This window comes from Strix uralensis, chromosome Z (assembly GCF_047716275.1).
Source record: "Strix uralensis isolate ZFMK-TIS-50842 chromosome Z, bStrUra1, whole genome shotgun sequence".
NCBI lineage: Eukaryota > Metazoa > Chordata > Aves > Strigiformes > Strigidae > Strix > Strix uralensis.
The window spans coordinates 46,917,429-46,941,301 of record NC_134012.1 but is presented as its reverse complement, the minus strand read 5'-3'; the positions used below and the strand labels follow the sequence as shown (position 1 = coordinate 46,941,301).

At 38.4% G+C, this 23,873-nt stretch overlaps 1 protein-coding gene across 2 annotated transcripts in view; it reads left to right on the top strand.

Moving 5' to 3' along the window:
• The window catches only part of MAMDC2 (MAM domain containing 2), a 68,049-nt gene extending 44,394 nt beyond the window's left edge, over window positions 1–23,655 (top strand). Inside the window, exons 7-14 of one of the 2 annotated variants that reach the window (XM_074856475.1) lie at window positions 153–246; window positions 2,566–2,712; window positions 3,592–3,857; window positions 15,226–15,319; window positions 16,811–16,963; window positions 20,537–20,796; window positions 22,299–22,383; window positions 22,694–23,655. In XM_074856475.1, coding sequence (XP_074712576.1) covers window positions 153–246; window positions 2,566–2,712; window positions 3,592–3,857; window positions 15,226–15,319; window positions 16,811–16,963; window positions 20,537–20,796; window positions 22,299–22,383; window positions 22,694–22,755 — 1,161 coding nt within the window. In that variant the 3' untranslated portion in view covers window positions 22,756–23,655. Of the gene's footprint in view, window positions 1–152; window positions 247–2,565; window positions 2,713–3,591; window positions 3,858–15,225; window positions 15,320–16,810; window positions 16,964–20,536; window positions 20,797–22,298; window positions 22,384–22,693 lie in introns of those variants that run through there. The other variant, XM_074856477.1, reaches the window with a different exon arrangement.
• The last annotated feature ends 218 nt before the right edge of the window (window positions 23,656–23,873 follow it).

The window sequence follows — 23,873 nt, the reverse complement described above, 5'->3', positions numbered from 1 at the left end:
TACAATTTCATTTGTCCTGACACCTGCAATGCTGTCTGAGATGCCCTGAAATCCATCTGGGACATCTGATCAGAACTGTGTAATATGAAGATGTGTACCAAAATTATTCCTGTGTATTTGGTAGCTGAATAACAAATGATTGTCATTTCCAGGTAATATTTGAAGTTGCTTTCAATAGTGCCAAGGGAGGTTACGTTGCCCTTGATGACATTTCTTTCTCTCCGGTTTATTGCAGCAATCAGACAGGTATGAGTTCTTATTGCTATTTACCTTCCTTGTTTTCCCCCTTTGCTTTGCCCCACTGCACCATCTGTCAGTACTTGCAATATTTAGTAGTGATGTGCAGATGCTGCCTTCTCAACTGACCAGTGCCATTGGGCTCCTCTTCCTCCTGGCAACAAAAGAGCAGATAAACACTAATGCCATTCATTTGATCCAGAAACCAGTCCTTCATGCTTCTTCTACAAAGACCTTGCCTCGTGGATCTGCAGATCGAGTGCTGAACTGAATGCTGTATTTTCATCAGCTTTTGAACAAATTACCACTTGCTGACCTGTCACAGTAAGAGAGGGGGATTTCCCCAGGTGTGATGGTACGGAAGAAAATGTCCTGGGCTTTTCATTATTGCTGATGCAGAGATTATCTTCTTCCATGCCACATGCCCTGAGGTGTTCTTCAGAGCCAAATGGGAGCCTTGCCTTCCCGTCTTCACTCTTCCAGGAGGTATTCTTTATCTCAGAGTGGCACATCTGACAGGTTTTTAGTAGGTTTTCACAGCAGCAGAAGTCAGCTGAATCCATGTGACCCCTGCTGTAGAGGCACTGGGGATGAAGGACTTGTAATTTGTGAATGCAGCCTCTTAAGTAGCTGTGTACTGGTTGCTTGGGTTTGACTGTATCGCTAAGCAATAGTCAAAAGTAGATTAGTGGTTTCCCACCGAGCCCATCCATTCTTTCAGTCACAAGTTTGAATTTTTGGGCTAATGTTTTGAGGTGATCAAGGAAAAAGAGATTTTTTTTCCCCCCTTTTTTATCTGCTTGGAGTCTCTGCCAGCTTTACCTGCACTGCTCAAGTATCAGTAGGGAGTAGATTCCAGATATGTTATTAATGCACAACTCTTGGCTGAGTAAATCTGGTTGTTTCTTTAACTCCTTGACATCTGTTCTGTTTTTGCTTTGTTTTTCCATCTTCAATTTTGTATTTCCGTCTTCAGATGTTTTGAATAGAGATGTTAAAAAAGCAAAAGATCTTAATTCTCTTGTATGCCGACATAGCAGAGTATGTAAGAGAATTAAGATTTTTCCTTATTTTTCTGGAAGTTTTGGTCAACAAAGGTCTCAATGTTAGCCAAACAGAGGGAGAAGGTACCAGACTATGAAACTTGCTCGCCAAAGGATGAATCAAAAGGTGGGCTTAATGCTGCATGGACCTGGCAGTGCTCCAGCTCCATTTTCTTTAGCTAGGAGAGCAGTGCAGGGAGGTCAGGGCTGCCTCCTCTTTCTCTGTAGACATGGAAAGACACAGGCAGTGCTTAGATCTGGCTTATTTGAGGCTGAAAGGCCACAGGTATCTTTCCAAAGACAACATTTTGCTTCTGAAGCTGATCATCTGTATCCCTGCCCTTTCTGGGAAGTCCATCAGCCTCCATGCAGAAGGTTCGTGTGTGCTACTGTAGAGTGATGCTTATGAGGTCCGAGACTCCTGACGTAGCCAAAAATTGCGTGGTGGGTTTGGTTTGTGCCTCTCCTTCCCCCAGCATCTGGTAAAGTGACTGATGAGGCTTTCAAAGAAGTAGAAATGCTTTACTGAAAAGTACCCATTCACAAGGGAGATTTTTTCAGACTAAAGCAAATCCTGACCCTTGAATTCTGCATCACAGGTCAAGAGGGAGCTATCAGAAAGGCTGGGGAGCTTAGCTTAGCTTTTAATCAACTTCACTGTAAATGGTGCAGCTTTATTTGCTGCTGTGCTAAAATGCATGAGGTCAGTAGCCATGAGGTGATACATGAACCAAAAGCCATTTGACTTACATACTTGTGGCATGCATACGTACACACATTATACATGACAACAAAAGGGTTTTTAGAAAAAAAACCCTTGCTCTTTAAAAAAATATTAAATGTTGATGTTAGAAAGTTATCCCCTTGGAAGCTGAAATGAAAATGTGACACCCATGCACACACTCATGCTCATTTTGTCCAAATATCTTTTGAATGAAGGAGGGGGAAGAAAAAAAAATGGTCTGAATGTCTTTCTGCATTATGTCCTGAAGGAGGAATCTTCTCTTAATATCTGTATCTTATTTATATTTTATAGGGGCTGTAAAGGAGGTTTCCTCCCAGCTCCAGCAAAAATACAAGAAAATAACACCCACTTGTGGTAGAAAATTGATAGTTTAATATCATTGTGACTTTGCACTATATGTGTATAAGATCTTTGCACAGGCTCATCTTCTGTAATGCAAAGAAAGATGAAGCAGAGTATACTTTGGCATCCTTGTGCTTCAAATACCTATGCTTATTATACTGTGCTTTTCCTAACAGAACATATGCATCTATCTTTTAGGAACTCCTTTCAATCCTGCCGAGGCAGGCTGCAATTTTGAGGAAGATCTGTGTAATTTTTACCAGGATCACAAAGATGGCCCAGGATGGAGCAGAGTGAAAGTAAAGCGTAACATGTATAGAGCTGGAGATCACACTACCGGGTTTGGTAAATTAAAACTCCTTTTCACTAGAAGAGTCAAACTGGAAATAAAGGTTAATCTGTTGTATCATTGTTCACTCTGTTAAATAATGTCATTGGCACACTAGTTAGATTGACTCACTGCAACTCCCTGCCATTAAAAATCAGTGCACACCACCCTGTCCTAGCTGGGACTCTAGCTGTGCCTCCCCACATGTAAAGGGGGAAGGTCGCCTATTGAATAGTCATGCAGGACCGTAAATCAGAGTACATTCACTATACTGAAGTAGTAGTCACTGACAGAATGATTCCACAAAAATATGCAAGCACATATAATAGTAGCTTAATGCATTGCTTTTAATATAGAGAAATGATGGCGTCTTAGCACTTCAAGGCTTAGTATAGTTGGCATTTTTAAGAGAAAACTGTGAAATGTTGTGTAGTGAAGCCACAGAGTGAAAGGCCTGCTAGTAAGTTCTGAAACTCACACATCTTTTTGTGTAGAGTGTTCATGGTTCTTAATCATATGTGCAAAAGTCTCACCTCTTTATACTTGGTGCAGGGAATAATAGGCCTTGTGGCCCATCCTTCATTCTTTGGTCTCAGAGCAGTACCCTTGAAAGAGCCAGGTTTCCAGTGAGGCCAGCAGGCCAGAGGATTTTTTAGTGTAAATTTGAAAAGTGCTTATTTCTGGTAACTTAGCCATGTGCAAGTTTAGCTTGAAGTAGCCAGGACACTTTTAGAAAAATTCTTATTTCCTTTCAAACAGAGTGTGATAATCTGTTTCCTGCCAGTAGAAACTGTTTTTGTAACCAAAGTCTGATGCAATAACCGAAACTGCTTTAATAGCAAATCAGCTGTGCTAATTGAGTATTAGAAATACTCAGTAATTGTGCTGTCTTGCAGGTTATTACTTGTTGGCGAACACAAAGTTTACATCACAGCCTGGGTACATTGGACGTCTGTATGGCCCAACCCTGCCAGGAAATTTGCAATTTTGTCTGCGTTTTTATTATGCCTTATATGGGTTTTTCAAAATGAGTGGCACTCTTGCTGTTTATATCTTTGAAGAGAATCATGTCGTTCAAGAGAAAATCTGGTCCGTCTTGGACTCTCCAAAGGGAGTTTGGACTCAAGCTGAAATCTCCTTCAAAAAGCCTATGCCTTGCAAGGTAAGAGCCAATTCTTCAAATCTGCTGAATTCTGAATGGAGATTTTCCTTGCCTTCTCTTCCCAGGGTTCTTTGTTATCTGGGGATTAATTCTAAGTGACCTATACCTGCAAAGTGAAATTGAGTTCCCCAGGCAGTAGAGTGGGGAGTAGAGAATTTCTTCACAGTCTGGCTCCCATAGGAGCCCCCCGTTCGTATTAGGAACGGGGCAGTGTTGCCCTGGTGTCCTCAACTGTAGTCACAGTATTTGTGGAGATTTCACCTGAGGACCTCTAATGAGAGCCATCTGTTTCTTGGTTTCTCAGCAGGCTCCATGTTCACTCATTTTTGTTTGTTTGTTTCATATGTGATTCATATCACTGTACTCAATTACAGATTTTAATTGATCTAAAAAGTCAGTACTGGTAAGTTCTGGTCAAAATGGAGAGCTCATCCTACTTTCCTACATTCAACCACTGGGTTAAAATATGAAACCAGAAGTCAGTGTAATTTAGAGGAATGAACTTGAAGTATTTCCAGTGTCTGGTTGGAGAGGTCACTTTGTTGTCCCACCTAGTTAATAAGAATAACGTAATATTTCACATCACCTCCTGAGTAAGTCCTCAAGCTGCTGTTATTCCTCACCTCCACTCTTTTTACAAAGACTGACTTTTACACAGATTTGTGTATGCACCACTTCTGCAGTTATCCTGATTTCTGTAATGGTTTTTAACTATCTGTGAGTGATCTGAGGAGGACCAGATGGATTACTACCTGATGACACTGAGATAAATCCAGCTTTTTTTCAGTGTGATAGAACTATGAACATAAGAATGAAAGCTTGTCCTGTAACTCACATTTTTCTAAATTATAGACTCAGATATATTTCTAATTTATTTATTTAATAAATATTAATTTAATTTATTTAATTTATTCTAATTTAATACCTGAGTCTATAATTTCTGAATTATCTTAAGCATTTTTCCCACTACAAATCCATTGTTGAAATTGCAGTAGTTATTGAGTTTAACTTTTCTTGAATAAAAAACCACAGTAGTTTTCTTTGAAGTAAATACACTGTAAAAGAAAAAGTTCACCAAGTAAAAACGTTGCCTAACTGTGTTAAAAGGGAAATTTACGCTGAAAATTTTGGTCCTAATTGTTGGCTAGTGTTTTCTCTCAGATATCTGACACCTTAAAAAATTGATGGGATTTTTATGTACATACTTTTTAGGCATAAAACATGATAGAATTTCTAATTCCCTTTCAACTGATATACAAAAAAAAAATTTATTACTACTTAGCAAGTGCGTGATAGAAAAGTCTCTCATAGTATCATCCCAAAATATTTTCAGAAAATTATTTTTCTTTTTTTTAAATAATGAAAAGTTATTGGTTAAAAATGCAAGCTTATAACGTACTTTTGCCATCTCCTGTTTACGTATTTCTTTATTACTCCTAAAAAGGTTCAGTAGCTTGTGTGGTGTAATACACTGTAGTGGTGACAGCTAAGCATGACTGTTAAAGATGGTTTATAGCCTTGGAGGTGGCAGTTTTTTTAGCATCTGACATTTACATGGAAAATCTTTTCCAATATGAATTTATGAAGAACTATTTTTATGTTTTCCTAGAAATCACTATATCTAAAACAGTTGTGAAGAAGCTTGCCTGGGATGGAAAGCTTTTCGTGAATTGCAGCTTTCATGTCTGTAGTTACTAGTCTGTCTGTACGCAGTAACAGATGGGGACAGCAGCACAGAGGAGAATAAAGAAGTCAAGGAAATATCCTCGCTGCTTCTGAGCCCAAAGGTCTGCAGGAGGGAAGAAACCCCGTGCTCTGCAGCAGGAGGGTTTGTTGGCCTCTGGCAATTCTCAAGAACCTTCAGTGGGTCCTTCAGGTCTTGTGACGGGAAAGCCTTCCTTCCCACGGAAACAAGTTGCAAAATGTTTCTGTTGAGGAGGCATTCCTCAAGTATCACAAAAGGTGAGATTTATTGGGCTTTAGAGAACTCAGCATGTGTCCAGCATATCATAATTCAGACATCCCTTAGCCAAATAACTATGTGTTTGGGGGTGTGTGTGTGTGAAGTTCTACCCTTAGCCTTGATTTAAACCTGTTCTCTTGCACTGTATTTTTTACTGGATTAGAAAATTAAATTAGATTTAGAATAGGGATTAAGGTGCAGTTTTGCATATGTAGTAGGTGCCGTTGGTACATAATAAATCTTGCACAAGCTATAGTGTGCTGAATTTTGTATAACAGTTTTATGGTTTTCATGATGGCTGTGTATGTATGTACACCGTCAGCTTATAAAGTTTTCCTTACAGAAATAGTACATGGAAGACAATGGATGAGCATATGGAATGTATATCAAGATATGTTTACAGCTGAGAAGGTAGCATACAAAAGACAAATGATACCGAAGTTTGAGCATGTGTCTGCTTGCCATAAGGCAAGGGTGAAAAACTGGTGTAGTTACAGGTTGCCTGCTTGTAATATTCACAAGCACGCTTGAATGAAGTTGATTCTGGCTTTTCCTTGCAATCTCATGCCCAACTGTTCAACCTTAATACTTTAAAAAATCCTCTCATCCTTTATTTTGTTTATTTCTTCTTTTCCAAGCCCACAGAAGGAAATGAAGGAGCACTGTATAAACATTTAGGTTAGTTATCTGTAAAGATGTGTCTGTCTCGGACCTGGTGAAATAGCTGACAAGGAACACTCAGTGCTGTGGCTGTCTCCAATGTAGGCCAGTGGTGGAGGTGCATCAGAGCACGTTTTGCCTGACAGCAACAAGTGGTGGGAACCAACAAGTCAGTGATTACACTTCAGTCTCTGGAGGAATAGACAGTATAGAGAAACATGAGAGAAACAAGCTCACTGAAGCTTGACCTCTCTTGTCCTGTTTCTTCCAACCTGTCTTTCCATCTCTTGCCTCCTCACTGATGCATCTTTGTCTTATTTATCTTGCCCTATAGGCAGCAACACCCCCATTCCCCATCTTACTCCTGGCTTCTCAGCTCTGGACAGTCCAATTTTTTTCCCCTCTGATCCTGTCCATGTCTCAGTCTGTTTACCCTGCTTGTCCCAGTTCTTACAAATGTTAATTTTTAAAAAACTACTGACTTGACAGAAAGCACAGTTCTAGAACAAAGACCAAACCCTGACACATTTCATGCTCCTACTCCAGTCCCTAGAAGGGCCCAGGCTTTTCAAAGAATTTTTTTAATTGGGGCAAAATAAAACCTTTTTTCCTAGCCTTGTTCTCAGAAATGATGGAACTGTTTTGGCTTAAATCTTCCAAAACAAGCCTGAAGCAGGGACCCAGCATGGAAAGTCTGAGCTGAAATCATTGCATCTTGGCAATGTTATAAGCAAGTGAAAAACAGTCTTTTAATGGAGTGAGGTGGTCTCAAAACAAGATAGGGCTTTCCTCTAATAAAGATGTGGTGGCTGATGTGCCTATCACATTGCTTTCTGAGATGCATCATGTCTAGACTTGGATGATAAGAAGTTGCAGGCATGCACAGTAGTTTGGCTGATCAAGTTCTTGGTTACTGGGTGTGACTTGTAGGTTGATTCAGTGCCTGTAGAAACAGTTTCCTTGTGGTTCTTAATGGCCAGTAAAGTCAGCAAGGCAGTTGATATGCTGCTTTGGCCAGTGAGTCCTGAAGATCATAATGATTTTGCAACCAGAAAACAATTGTTTTAAAAGTCCTGATTACCTATGTACTTCATCTTTCTTCTACTATGAATACTACTCCCAACACTTTGAAAACAATATAAAATTTGTCTGATATGTTTTAATTTTGGTAACATATTTGTTTTCATTAGAACAATAAAAAGGCTCAGATTTTCACCTCTTGGTTTGTGTAATGGTTTTTGCAAGTTCTTTTTGAATTAGCTAACTGCAGTCTGGCACAGATTGTTGGATTGAGTTCTGGGAGTAGGAAATGTGACGCTGGCCAACAGGCTTTAATATGACACTTTGAAACTACCATGTTGAAAAGGTTAGGTAGGTATGATCCAGCTAAGCAAGCCATAATAAATGTTATACATATATATATATGTATATGTGTGTGCATACTACAAATACATATGCTATATAATGCTAGCGAGAAGGCAGGAAATTTTAAATCCCAAGTTGTGAATTTGTCTTTGAGACACTCTCTCTTTTAGTTAGTGTAAGTACCTGTGATGCTATACACATACAGAGTTGTCCTTCTACTCTGTAGTGCCCAGGGAATAAATGTGAGAAGGAAGAAGTTAAAAAAACCCAACTCCCTAACATTTATTAAAATAAATGAAACCCTTCATGCTCTGTTGTATAAGCCTCTTAAAGGCAGCATAAAAATTTGAGTGTGAAATACATAGATTCTTTTGATCTGATTAAATGTACTGAAACTGGTCTTCCAGACCAATATAACAGGAAAATGTCAGAGTTAACTGAAAATAAAATTCACATATGTTAACCTAGAGATGCTCACATGCACCATGGAGCAAGAATCTGCATTTTAATGTTGTGTGTGTGTGTGTTTGTGTGTATACGCCTCCACAGAAAAATATTTCTTTTATGCAACTTCACAACAAAGTCCAAATGCCTAGATGAAAATGAAGGTTTGAGTGCAGTTGGGTCTACTTACATCAGATTTGTTAATTTCTGCTAGATTTGGTTCATCATTCTGAAGCTCAGGTTTTCAAAAGCAAACATCTCATGTTGTGTATCCATTCATGAAAGGTTTTACAACGTTACCTAGCACTGTGGTGCTTGAATACCTCCCACAGAGTTCAAAACCAAATCCTCAGAAAGGTAGCTGACATCGTAACAGTCTACTTCCATCAGAGTAGTTGTGGCAGCATTTCTTGGGTTTTCATTCTTTCAGTCTACTTTCCTTCCTCTCTGATAGAGTTTTTTTTCCTCATTCTCTTTCCTCAAGTTCATCTGTTTGTTTTCACCCATCCTCTGTAACTAATATTAGTTGTAGTTGTGAAAAAGCAAAATCAAGTGACTAAGTGTTGCACTTCAATATTTGCATGTTTTAAAATAAACAAAAGGGAGGACTTTTTCAGGAATGACTAAACACTGAAATCTTTTGCTGCAGGATGCTGTGGATGCCAATAGTACACATGCAGTTAAAAAGGGATTAGGCAAATTCATGGAAAATAGATCTCACAGTGACCATAAACACAGTGGTACAGGTGTAACCTCCAGTTCAACAAGTTCTTCAATGCTCTGGGGGCTGAACATAATATAATGGCACAAACAGCTTTACGGCTAATTTGTTTCTTCTACTGCTTTTCCTAAACATCCATTATCACCCCATTGCCTTCCTAGGGCTTGATATGAGGGTCTTTGGACCTTTGTTCTCACATCATCACTGTGATGATGCTCAATATTAAATTATTCTATCACTTCTATGTGCTGCTGAGAAATTTTTGTCTCTCACTTGTCCACCGAAGTCATAGCTAAATGACTAAAACAATCTTGGATATATGATGAAATCCTAGATCCCTGTGATCAAGTCACTAGTATAAAGGACACAGGTATCAAGTGGAGGAGGGCAGACATCCTAGTCCTCATCTCCTCCTCCTTCTCCTCCTCTGAAAAACCCCTTGTGTGAAATAAAGGAGCGTTTTGGTACTGTTCTGACACAGCCCTTGATTAGTCTTCCCACAATAAGGTATGCAACCTAAAGAGGTTGGAATTGCTGTTCCCTCAAACAGGGTTCCTTACCTGGTGTGCAAAAGCCAATCTCACACACACAGAACCAACATCTCAGTTTATTCTATAGTTGTGCAAAGCTGAGTTCTAGGGGTAATTCCACAAAGCTAGCACACTACACAAAGGAACTACAGCCTATTTATCCTATTACATAATTAGTAAAAACCTATCTAAGTTTACACTCTCTGGTCGGTAACTACCATTCCACCTGCTATTGATTAGTAATATATTTAAATTAGCCTCACATGCTGTGTAAATTAGGATGCATGCTCCTTGCAGGTGGCGGGGGGGGAAGAGGGGCGCAAGTTTTTTCAGTCTTGAATTGAGTCAGTGGTTGCGATCTCCCGCTGCTGCCTTTACTTCACCCCCAGTTTCCACAGAGTTTTGCTGACTTCATGCTTCTTGGGCAACCATCCAGCTTCTGGCACTTTCTGGGGCAGGATGCTCACCTCTTACCGGTCTTTTATCTCCTCTTCAGTGATGGGAGTCGATAGTAAGGCCTGGAATCTCAGGCTTACACAAGAGGCCCACAAAGTATCGGGCTTACACAATAGAGCTGGTGATTAGTGGTCCTTGTGCTTGGTGAGAAACATCTGTATGGGCTACAAGGCTACAGAATGAGCTGCAGTTTTATAGTATGGCAATTCTGTCCTTCCTTCTCTCACCTCTAAACCAAGAAATTTCTTAAAGAACAGTCACTGGAAATGCCTGTTTAAAATAAGAACATTAGGGTCTGTAAATAGTAGGATTAGTGCTTGCAAAATGTCTACCCCACTGTCTGTGATGTTTGATACATGGTTATGGAAACAACATATTGGAAACTGTAAAAATAATTCAGGTTAGAAAGTGTTACTAAGTGGCCTGCGTCTTCACAGTGGCTAAGCAAGGAGATACATTGCATGAAATGTTATGTACCTCCTTTTGATATCTGACATTTCCTTTTTTGCTCAATTTTTGTTCTGGGTACTTAATATTGTGATTATTATGATGCCACATCATCTGACAAGACTCCTCAGTCTAGAGGCAAGAACCTTTCCCTCTTATAAAAACAGCCAAGGAAACTGTTTCACCAAAAAGGATAGAGCCGTAATAGCATATTTCTGGAAAACTAGAAGGGCCCTGGGGGACAGCTAACAATATCGGTGTCCTGTATACATTTCTGTGCAGGCAGTATTCTCTACTAGGTAGCGCAATCCAGTGAATATAGATGTAGCATTAACAGCCTGTGGCCCTAGGTTGTTCTGTTACCTTTATGTTTCTCTTTCATTGTTTGGTTCTGCAACCCATTTGCCCTTGGACAGGAAAGATTTTCAAAAATATTTGTTCAAATGTCACAAGCTTATTATCAATGTCATCCAGTTATTTATGTAGAAGCTTTCATAATCCATTATTTTTCCTGCAAAAGCTTATTGTATTTACATGTCAAGAAATTGAACTTCCCTGGTGAGTACCATTTAAAATCAATTTATTTCAAATGACAGAAGCTTGCAAACATTCTAATTTGGGTTTGATAGCTTACTTGTGTTTTTGATAAATGAGTTTCTGACTGTTTAAGCCAAAGAAAAACAAGTCCTTTAAAATCTAGGTTAATTAAACTAGTTAAAAGTAATTTGGGCTAAACTGATAACATTTGTATCAAATAGCCCTGTGACAATCAGAATGGTTCTCCCATTCCCTGTGCCAGTGATGGATCCCTGGTTTACATGCTTATATAGCTGCATACTAGCATAACTGACTGAAAAGTCAGGCTTCCCATTTTGTGAAAACATCTCAACTGCTTCTTTGTGTCATGTCACACTTCTGTTTTTGGTGCTTGAATTATTTTTTGATTTTGTAATACCGTGTCACTATATGGAAATCACAACAGTTGCTTCTCACAAAAACCCACCTCAGACTCTATTATAACTGCCTTTCTCCTTTAAGAAATTGAACCTAAATATGTGTCTAAGTGACAGACTGAGTTTTGTGTCTATACTGATATACAATATGCAGTTTAAACCTAGAAATGTTCACTAGGATGAAATCAGGTAAATGAATTTGCTGCAGAGACATAGTTTGCTTTTAAGTCACAAGATTTGGCCACTGTCACAGTTCTGTTTGGCGGGTCTGGCTTTCTAATTGAGCAAGAGCTATAATTTCTGGGATAAAGAGGTAGGAAAGAAAATACACAGAACCTATAGGGATCTGGGGGCATCTTTTCTCCTATTCTCAGTCCAGCTCCCTCCAAACCTCCTTTTAAAAGCTTCCCCATTAGTCTTTCTTGCTGGAGATACTCTACTGCATGTCCTACTCTTTCTTCTCCTCCAAAAGCAGGTAAACTTCGTATGTATACATTTTAATTCACATCTACTTGTAGAGATGCAGAGTGCTAAGGATGAGAAGTCTCTTCTACCTCACATAGTGTCTGCAGCACGACCCAACAACATGTCATGGGAAAAGTGAAACCCTGCTTGCTCTACCAGCTCTTCTCATCTGGCATTGTTCATTACTGATGTAATCCAGGACAGATGCTAAGAACTGATTATTGATACTTTGAAGTTGCAGTCCAGGAACATTGATTAAGCACCGCAAAATAAACAAGCCAGCTTCCAGAAATTGGGGCAATGATTTGGAAGGAAGCTAATGCCCTGGCTATGTCCTGTTGTTGGAACAAAAAGAGATGTGAGAGGAAAATATGCTTTATTTTTCAGTAACACAGCCAACAACTGCCTGCATTTAATAATGTTTTTAATTTAGCCTCCAAGATAGCATGCAAGTCCGGGAAGATTTGTTACCTGGTTGAAACAATTAGTATGTTGCTCATCTGTCATGTTTTATGAAGAAAGCATGAGCTGAGCACAAAGATCCCCTTATTCTCTTCTCCAAGGCATAAGATAGCTTCATAAAAATTTCTTTTGGAAGAATTGACCTAGGAAATACTTTCATTCAAAACAAGAACAAATGTAAAGCATCATGAGATTAGTCCTACTGAGACTGTAGAAGGTATTCTACATATCTGATATAGGGTGAAAATGAGTAGCTGAGTAAATCCAAATCGATACAATTTTGGTAGGTAAAGTTCAAATAGCCAAAGGTGTCCCTTAATAACAAAAAGAGGATATTTGGACAAAATAAGAGTGAATAAATTTGACCTGTGAATGAAAATATATTCTACACCAATGCTTAAAACCAAATCAAGTATATAACAACCAAATAAGTCAACAGGACAACGAACAATTTCAGTACATTTGCTATAGGTAATACTGGAAACTCTACATTCCCAAGCACAAGCTCCCCCACACCTGTACAATTATAAAGTCTGCTTGGGGCAGCATGTCACTCAACACCACAGAAAGCAAGTGCAGAATTAGTAACGATAAAGCTGCAGATGACAAAGCTGAACAAGTTACAAGTGTCACTGAAACAGATCAATCCTTTGATTGTAGAAAAGCTACTGGTTCAGTGACCTTTGAGAGACCAACAGTTACTGTTGTTATGCTTTTGAAATGGAGGGCTTTCTGCAGGATCCAGTAGGTAATTACATACCTTGTATGGAACAAATTATTGCAATTTAAGAATAAAGAACTTGATCCTGCTCCCAGTGATGTCAATAGGAAAACATCACTTACAACATGATTTCACAGTGTGGAAATGTTGTTTCACAAATGAGGACTGACCTCATCCTTTCATGTGTGGTTTTCTGAAGATTCTTGGGTTTAGGACTATAATATGTCTTTAGTTTATTACAAATGTTCACCAGAATGCATTTATTAAAAGTCTGGTGAATGACATCCACCCAGTGTCAGCATTTGTTGTATTGTTTATTCCAGGAGATGCTACGATTTTTTAATAGATCACGCCTGTTTCTTGAGAATGAACTTTAAAAGTAGGAAATAATTTTTGTCCCGTTAGACTTTAAGGCTAAGAGAGCAACTCTACAGATTAAAAAAAAAAAACAAACAAAAAAGAAAAAAGGAAAAAAAAGAAAAAAGAAAAAAAAAAAGCAAAAGGCCAGTTTTAGGCCACTATACACTGAGCAGTTGTGCATGCTGTGCAGGAGCATTCCTCAAGTCAACACCTGTAACAGTTTACAAGACAGATAATCACTGTTATGAGGATTGGTTTTGAAAATTGCTCCATCCTGAGCAGCATAATCCATACATGCTTCAAAGGTTAAAGTGTAGTTACATCCCAGGCTGTTTTGGAAGCAAATGGGTAAATAAATGCTACTTAGCAAAGAAATCTAGCAAAAGCCGGTATAATGACCATATTGAAGGTGTTACCAAAACTGTTAAAAAAGGACATACTAAATAATGAATGAACAACTTTTAACAACCTTTTTGTATCCGTGTGAAACTGTCAGTCAACATTTAACCTCAAATATGTAACTGAGATGTTTACAGTTGTTCCAGAATATTAAACTGTTAGAAGTTACATTCATCCATCTCTAGTCACTAGCTCAGACCTCATCACAAAGGAATTGTTTTGAAAAGCTCCTCCCAGATTATGGTCAGAACCCCAGTGGTCAGACAGACGTTTGCAGTAGTTAGGCAAAGAAAACTGCCAGCAGTATTTTCACAAAATAAACCTTATTGTGTCTTCTGTAGTTCAAACAGATCTGTGTCAGCCTTGGGAGAAGGGCAGCTGGGAATCTCGTAGTTTCTTTATTTTGTCATCTCATGAGTTACTTGTATTTTCCATGGCAGAATTAATGTCAAGTAGAACTTTGTCTACAAAATAAAAAAAACTCCAAACTTTGGTACTTTTGTGCAGGAAAAAAAAAAAAAAAAAAAAAAAAAGATAGGACAAGGGGTAATGGCTTTAAACTGAAAGAGGGTAGGTTTAGATTAGATGTAAGGAAGAAATTCTTCACTATGAAGGTGGTGAGACACTGGCACAGGTTGCCCAGAGAAGCTGTGGCTGCCCCCTCCCTGGCAGTGTTCAAGGCCAGGTTGAACGGGGCTTTGAGCAACCTGGTCTAGTGGAAGGTGTCCCTGCCCATGGCAGGGGGGTTGGAACTAGATGATCTTTAAGGTCCCTTCCAACTCAAATCATTCTATGAAAACATCTTGGACACTATTCTCAATCTTCACAAACCCAGATGAATACTGTGAATGATGCTTAGAATTTCCAGCCACCTGCTCTATGATATCATAGACTTGTGTCATTCTGAATAATCCCATTTTATGCAGCAGTTTCACCTTATCTCATCTCTGTTGTTCTTTGTCTTTTGCCACAGCCATTTCTCTTGGCCATCACTCTGCATTACTCTTCCAAATTTATTTTTCCATGGATAAAACCTACTCGTTGTAAGGATAAGATAGCTGAGGACATTTAAGCTGTTCATGTTGTTTTTTTGGGGGAGGAAAACCACAACAGCCTCAGTGAGTCATGTTTTCTCATGCACTAAAAAATACACACTCTGTTAATAAAATGGAAACTACATACAGAGGTACATCATTTGCCTATAAAAGAAAACTTTCTATTGAATGAAAACTTAGATCTAAACCCCACTGGATTTGAAATTTCAGCCATTGGCAGTATTAGTATGTGCCAAAACAAAGTGGATTCATAATTTCTGTTCTGTAGATGTCAAAATTATTAGCTCATTTGGAAAAATCTAAAATTTCAGATTCTTAACAGTGCCATCTTTTGTTAGATACCTGAAACCTCCTTTATGCATTGCAGGTTGTCTTTGTCAGCTGGTGTAAAAGCTTCTGGGACTGTGGACTTGTGGCACTGGATGATGTATCATTGAGCCTGGGAAGTTGCCAGGCTGCTGGTAAGACCATACATATTTGTTGTCTAACAGCTGCTACCCTTTTTAGTAAGAGTTCATCTCATACCTTCATTTTCTAAGCCTATCCTACAGCTGCCTTCGTCCCACTGTGATTTCTTTTCTTTTTCCAGTAAGTACTGCATAAACGCTATTTTTGCAGTAGCACATATACAGCGAGGACCAGTTTTTGTTCACAGGGGCACCAGCTAACTTCTAATTAACTTCACTGACTCCGGTGCAAGTTGTATATAGGTGAGCGTTCCTTTTGGGACATTACAATTTTTTAAGAAACAGCAGTCCAACTCAGGGGAAAGTAGTTTCCAAATGGCTTTTAGAAAACCAGGAATGGACCCAAAAGCAATATTTTCAAAACACAGCATTATTCTTTTTAATCCAGAAGTACAGTTGTGCAAGGCCAAGACACAGTCCCTTATCTGAGCTGCAGTTCTCTAAAGAGAGATGAGTCGAACTCTCACTCCTGTAGTGGGAGGAACTGAAAGTTTTTGAGCCTTTACCCTCTGACATGCACTGGCTAACCTCTCTGAACTCACACAAACTCCCTCTTTCTGTTTTTTTGAGGTTTGACAATGCAACACTTGTATCCTAATTTGGAAACCATTCTCATGAGACAGGCATAACCTATACTCCCATTTTTTGGAATAAAGCCATGCCTTTGAAATGGTGATGAGGCTGACCTACCATGACATTTATATTCCCATGTAATAAGAACTTTGTAACGACCTCTTTTGATTGGATTTCATGCATTCAGGCAGCTAACCATTACAGAACAGAGAAGTCACATGTATAAAACAAGATGCTGTTTTTCTAAAGTATTTCTGACAGTTGTCTGTTTTGCCTTTCTGTAGTTCTGTTCTGTAATTTGAAAAGGAACCAGAGGTGCAGAATTGATACTTGAGTGTATAGTCATATGAGGACTTGTCACTGATGGCAGCAAAAAATTCCAAAAAAATTGCCCCAGAGTATGTGAGCATCAAGGCTTCCTTCTTTCCAAAAGGTGAAAGCAGCTCAGAGTGTCTATTCCTGAACTACAAATTCAGGTTATAGCAGAAGAGCTGACAGAAGATTCCTGGTGAGCACCTGAATTGTCAACTTTCTCTCTTCTGCATCATTTAATAGAATTGAAATAATGAAAATACTGTAGTAACTGTAGCTCTGTCATGTATTGTATGCAATATTAGAATCTGGTGCCAAGAGAACATAAGAGAGCTAAATGTGGCATTTGATTTGTGATCACAGAAACTCCAATCTTTGACAAGGCTCATTTAATATGCATGCTATACATGCTGGAGCTCATTAAACTGCTTGGGGTGCCACCATAATGAAAAAAATTACACTGGTAGAGCCCATTGCAGAGTAAGAGCTATGATGAGATAATAGACTACGAGATGTTTTAAAGAATATTAGTACAGGTGTAATCTCTCCATATATCTGTCTAAGATATTTGCAATTTTAAACAATGTCCTCTCCTTATAGATCTATTGCTGCCCAATCCTGGAGAGTGTACTTTTGAAAAAGATCAGTGTGTGTTTACCCAGAAGAAGAGAGGTCGTGGGAGTTGGCACAGGAGGAGGGGTCCAACTCCCACTTCTTACACTGGACCAAAAGGAGACCACACTACCGGGGTAGGTGAGTTAAGCTCCACATTGAACTTTCAGAACAGAGATTGATAGTTAATCAAAAATACTTTGAAATTATAACCTAGAACACAGAGGGAGTTTTTACTCTTCTGTTCAGAACAGTTATTAATCAAATGAAGCAAACACGTTTCTTAGGGACCTGTGGGTGGTTTTGAGAATATGATGTTTAATCTGAATTATCTGCAGACCAAGGGGGTAATTTGGTCATCGTGTCCTAAAGTAGCCCTTTCCTTTGGAAGAAAACAGCACAGGATGAGTCTCCAGAGTCCGCAGAAGAGCCATCTTCCAAACTCCTAGCTTACGTGAATGTTCCCTGAAACTAAAAGGCAAACAAGTGGTTGGGGGCTCTTTTGCATCAATACTTTTCTGTTCAAGCTTACAAAGAAAACATGGATAATAAAAGAGGTTCCACAAACCCTTTGTCTTGAAAATCTGCTCCATAACCTCACATGTGTAATTTAAAGTATTCAGGCAAGTGGGGCCCTGGTTAGCATGAGTGATCACACAGAAAACTGCATCAGAATTGCCCCCACAGCGGGGGAAGTTACTGGTGACTGGAAATGATGAACTGTGACACTGCCTTGGGTGTTTGTGTTCCTGCAGAAGAGGACCTCAGTAACAACTTCACTGACTTCAGTATAATGGATGAAACTGCCCTGAGGCTTGTGAACTTTAAATGCTTACACAGGTTTTAAAAGGCTTCTGGGGCCTTTGTATTTGCTCTCCTTCACAGTGGTTAGCATTCATTCAACAAGTTATAGTCAGTTGCAGACAAACTGGCTTATTCACAGTAGCCATCTATCCAGCCCGTTAAAAATTTTAGCTGGATTACAAAAACAGTTGGCCTGCTCAAAAGGCTCATGAAAAGCTGTTATTATTCTGTCAACTGTGACTGAGTGTAATCCACGTTAAGCATTATCAAGCATAGTTATTTCAGCTGTGCATATGAAGTCTCTTGCTCTATGCAAGCTTAATTCAAGTTTCTCTGGAAAACTGTTTTGTTTCTAGTTAACAAAATAACAAATGTTTTGTCTTGTTTCTGATCTCTTTATCTAAAAAGATGGCTTTGTGCACATTCAGCAAAATCTCCCCTTCCTATCTCCTGGTAAAATTTCTGTAGTAGCTGCAGTCTGAGCAAAGTATGGAGATTGACTGGTGTATGGGACTGTATGGCCAAAATCCTACGTGTGGAATTGAGAATGCAGATGGCAATTTTTCTTTTTGGCTTGAAATTTTAGATCATCAAGAAATAATGTTCTTCCATTGTTAATTCTAAACAGTACTGATTCTGGGTAAAAATATGAATAGCCTTCAGAGATAAGTAAGTTTTAAACCTTAAAACTTCTCGTATGTGTTATGAAATAAAACTGAGAAACATTACTTACAAATCTGACCATACTATGACCAGATCAATTGGCTAAATTATCTAAGTGGAAAATGTAGGCTATCTACAAATCATGAATGTTTTCCCAATAATGACACCTTTGTACTGTGGAATGACTTTCAAAAGGGTATATTGAAATCTTGTCCCTTTTCCATTTATCAATTAGATGACATTAGACTGAATTAGATGACATACTGTCTGTAAGTCTTTGTTACTTGTGCTGTCTAGTTATTCTGCATCACTAGACATGTGATCACCAGCTTTAAAATAAGTGAGAATTTTTCCTAAAAATTTTTAAAGTTCATTTGAGAATTTTTATTTTGAAATGCGGGTGTTGGACTGGCATCTGTAGGCAATCTCTGTATTATCTGGCAGACCCTTCTTTTTCTACAAAATACAATCCAAAAGGACCACATCACATTAAAGTTGCTGGTTGTTTTGGTAGGTAACCAAATTCAATTTGGTAAAAGGATTCAACATTCAGGTTTGTTTGGTGCTTTTTTCCCCCCTGGTTATTCCCTAGATAATATATTTTATTCTTCCTCTTTCAAATACTGTATATCCCAGCTCTTCTGTTTCAAGGACAATAACCCTCTCCTTATAATAGGAGCAACACTTAGGAATTTCTTGCTCAAGAAAAGGAATGGTCTGTTAGCACAATTTTCTTGATTAGATTCTAAGGCAGAAACTGACTAGACCTATTTTCATTTTATGTAGATCACTAAGCATTCTGAGATTGGAAGCTGATAGCTGGACTTTAGAACTGGTGAAGCAAGAGAATCTTTTAAGCCTGGCCTGCGACAACAACATTTATTCCTTATTTCACACATCCCTTTGCAGCAAGATGTGCTGAGGAATATGTGGATTTGAATTCACAAACCCAAGAGCTGATCTAGTCTTTCCAACAAGTTTGTTATATGATTCAGGCCTTAGAGCTAAATGCAAGTTATTTTATTATACTATAGTATGAGCTGTAGGTTTTGATTTCTAACTCAAGGAACTTTTAAGCATAGTGAACCTCAAAATCCTCACAATGGCTTGCACAAGGTTTGGTATAAATAGCCTTGGGAATTCACCAATACACTGTAAGAAATTATCTTTTCATTACAGACCTACAGCTGTAATCTTCCTTTTCACCCTTTCACTTTACTGCTGCTTACCACCAAACTACAACTCAGGTTAGAGGGGATGTCTTCAGCAGGAGTTTGTGTAGATAACAGGACTCATGAGTATCATGAGAGACACCCCAAGCATCCATCAGCTGCTCTAGAGTCTCTCAGCTTTTCTCCTGCCTCACTGATCCTTTGGAGTCCCCTCTCCCCCTGAGGCCAATCTCACTGCCAGGACTTGTGGTGACAGAAGGGCAGCTTGTTTTCTCCAACACCATAAAAAGGGAGCAGTTGGACTGCATGAAGAGCTGCTGCAAAATCTGAGTTCATTGCCTGCTGGTGGACTGTACATCTCAAGACACAGAACAGCTGCAATATGCAGCAGATGGGACGTGAGGATGCTCCTCAGTCTTTTGACACACTTTGGTTTGCTCCAACTGGAAATAACCAAATGATGGATTGACTGGGATGGGGGGGATTAATTTGCTTGCCACCAATTAATGACTAATTTTTCCACAGATCAGAGTTCATGACAATCATTCATTCATTCATTCATGGATTCTAGAGTCTAGTTTTCCTTGTGTCTTCACAAATTGGTCATGGAAAGAAAAATGTTATTGGTGTCATATGTGATTTAAAACAGGTATTTCAATTAATGTGCTTTGTTAACAGCATCAGCTCCAACCACTGCCTAAACTGTACCCTCAGATGTACACGCAGCTGTTTCTGAATTCCAATTAATCAGCCACTGTCAGAGTGCATTCCTGGTTTATGAACAGCTATGATTTTTAGTTCCTTTGTAGTCCTTTCTGTTGCTATGTATTTCATCAGATATAAACAAGTTTTAAAGTGTTCTTATATTAGCATTCACAAATATTACCATTATTACACTACACAATTATTACAATTATCACAAACATTACAGTTCACGGATATGAGTCTATGACATAAAAATCTTTATCAAAATAGTTTCAATCATAGCTTTTTATATAATGAGCATGTTGAGCTTCATGAACATGCTGAGAGAATGTGTTCTACTTTACTAATATTTGGTGTGTATTTCTTTAAGGATACTACATGTATATAGAGGCCTCCAACATGGTCTATGGACAGAGAGCATACCTAGTTTCAGGATCACTAAGAGGAACCTCTGGGAAACAGTGCTTGACATTTTTCTATCACATGTATGGAGCTGGGACTGGATTATTAAGTGTTTATCTAAAAAAGGAAGGTGATGATGAAGAGATTCCTTTGTGGAGGAGGACAGGGGAACAAAGCATCTCATGGCTAAGGGGACTGATAGAATATGAAAGTGATAGAAACTACCAGGTAAGAAAAAACAAACAAAAAACAGTCAAAATGGAATATTGAACTGCACTGTGTGCTAGAATCCAAGTTTTGTGTTGTATACAAAAAATTTAAGTGTTAAAATGTAGATAGCATTGAATGAATACCTGAACAAGCTGAAGTAACACGTAATTTCTTCCAGATGAAGGTAGGGAGGGAATTATTAAAGACTTTAATACATTAATTCAATTTTTTAAAAGTACTTAAATGCTGTTTTCTCATCATTTATTGTCAGTAGTAGTATTTTATATTTAGATCACTTGTGCAATTTCTTTTCCTTCAGCTATCTACAGCCCTGTCTAGATTTGACATAACCATTTAAGCTGTGATAAAATGGGTGCTTCTTCCAGGATGGTCTTTCTGGGGTGGTACCAAAGGCAAGGGATGATGCAAAGCCAGAGTTCTGCCTTTGGTTTCAACAGTGTCATCATTTCAGTATTGCCAGAGACAAAGCCTGCTTCAGTTTCTATCAGAGGAAGCTGAAATTGCTATTGACTGAAATGCACTGGGCACAAAACCGCACTGGTCACTGACTAAAGATGTTGTGTGGGGCTTTTTTTAATCACTTTACCTTAAGAGCCTAGAAATTAAATAGAAAAAAAAATAAAGAAACCTTTTACTGAAAAACAAGTTTAGCTTCATCAGTAAGACCATAAAATAATATTGTAAGGCTTTTTTTTCCCCTCAAGTCTTGCTTGCGTATGGGAAATACACAGTGACACATTTGGGCTGAAAAGCAAGACAGAAACGCCACATCACTAGAGAAAATTTATCAGTGGTCAGTTTAATAATTGAAATAAAATAAAACAATAATAATAAGTACAAATGGGTAATGCACAATGTGATTGCTCACCACCCACTGACCGATACCCATCCTGTCCCCAGCCAGTGATGCTGGAAAAGCCAAGATCCTGCAACCACAATCCTGGAAGCGAGAGAGAACCCCCCTCCTTCCCAGCCGACCCTCCTCTATATACTGAGCTTGACGTTACATGATATGGAATATTTCATTGATTAATCTGAGCCCGGTGCTCTGGCCGTGCTCCCTCCGAGATTCTTGTACAGCTGTGAACGGGCAGGACATGGGGAGCTGGAGAGTCCTTGATCTCTTAGCAACTGAAAAGATCAGTGTATTATCAGCATTCTTCTCATACCAAATCCCATACTGAATCCAAAGCACGGCACTATTCTAGCTAAGAAGAAAAATTAACCCAGCCAAAACCATGACAATAACATACAACACTTCCTTAAAAAACTGTGATAACAAATTTGCTTCTTTCAGCACAGCACACACCCAAATTCTCTGACCAGGTCAATCAGTCCACTAATGGAACATAGAAGTTTCAGTCCACTGATGGAGCATAGAAGTTGCCAAGAAACAGGCTTTCAGGACACATTAGATCCTTCAATAGACTGCATGGGTATTATTTTTTTTAGTCCTTCTTCCTGTGGGATTCATAAAAAGCTGTGTCTTACCTTTACAGATTATTTTTGAGGCGATCCGCGGTGTGTCAATGAGAAGTGACACTGCTATTGATGATATTCTGTTCCAAGCAGGACCCTGTTTAGGTAAGTTTAAACATACTTTGTTTCTCTTAGGAGACACTTATCAATTCACAGTGGTTTTTGTAATTAGACAGGTGATACTTCTTCCCTTGAATCCCCACTGCATAGATCTCAGTTTAGTATCATGCTGCTGGGTTAGTGCAGAATTTTTGTTTTCTGGTAAGATGCGAGACCATCCTCAGAATCTGGAGTAGTAAAGATGCTGTAACACTTTCTAAAAACTGTATGGCAGTCCCTTTTAAATCCACTATGGTAATTACATTCTGTCTTATGCACTCTTATGTATGCTGTTTCTCTTTTCTTTGTATTCCAGAAATGGAAGAAATTCAGTTTTCATCAGGCTATCCTGACAGCTTAAATGAAATTGAGTATTAAATACAGTCTGCTGAAAGGAATGAAGTGTGTAGATTTATATGTGAGAAACTGCACAAACTGCCCGTTTTAAAATACGTTTTAAGTAAATACTGGACAAGTTTGAATATGCACCAATGTATAGGAAGAACTCAGAGCACTCATGTTCCCCGCCTCTGCAATGAAATTATTGACTCAGGGCTTCTTAGACAGTTTTTTTTCAATATTTTTGCTCTTTTGCATGAGGTATCAGTTATTATATAAAAGCTTCCCATTTTGCACAGATCATTCACCTTAATGCTATTTTTAAAAATAACATTTCTGATATATAGGTAAAAAGAGGAAAGTAAAGGTGCACAATTAAAATCCAATGTTGTGTTATCTTAAATCTGCATTCAGTGAATGTTTTGTGATGGGTACCAAATGGATTTTTGTTAAGGAAATTATAAATATTTTGAAATAATAAAGAAAATAGTATTAGCTACTAGTAATAGCCTACAGGTTAAGTGCAATTATTCATGATGACAAATCTCTCTGGGAAACTCTTAACACTCTGATGGCAATTTTTTGTGGTTTTGTCTTCTTTTACTATAACAAATATGTTTGTCATTCTTGCCAATAACAAACTCACTTTTAGTGTTCCAGTTAATTCAGTGTAAGCTGCTGACATTGAACTATATGAAATGAAACATTTGAAGCCATATGTTTTCTGGCATACAAGTCTTTGGTTTTTTTTTAATAAATCAGTTTGTACACTCACAGAGAATGTACTTATACTTTACCCAACCACAGATGCCTTGCATTTATATTAACAGGAAACTAAATTCACACAAATTGTTATTTTTTAAGGTTTTATGTGTTTGTGTGTAAGATTTTGGTTTGGAATTATTATAACTTCCTAATAAAATATAACTTTGAAAATCATCTTACTGCTCTGCTCTAGACTTTATAGTTACCAGTGTAAAGAGAAACAACTGAACCTAATCTAATAGTCTGAATTCAATATTTTGAATATGAACAAAATGAAATGTGTAGGCCACATCACCTAAGACAGCTAACAGAAAGAATTATCTGGCCTGCTGCAAGAAGTTCCTGTATTGAGCCATAGAACTTATTCTTACAGCCACCACATTCAAGCTTCT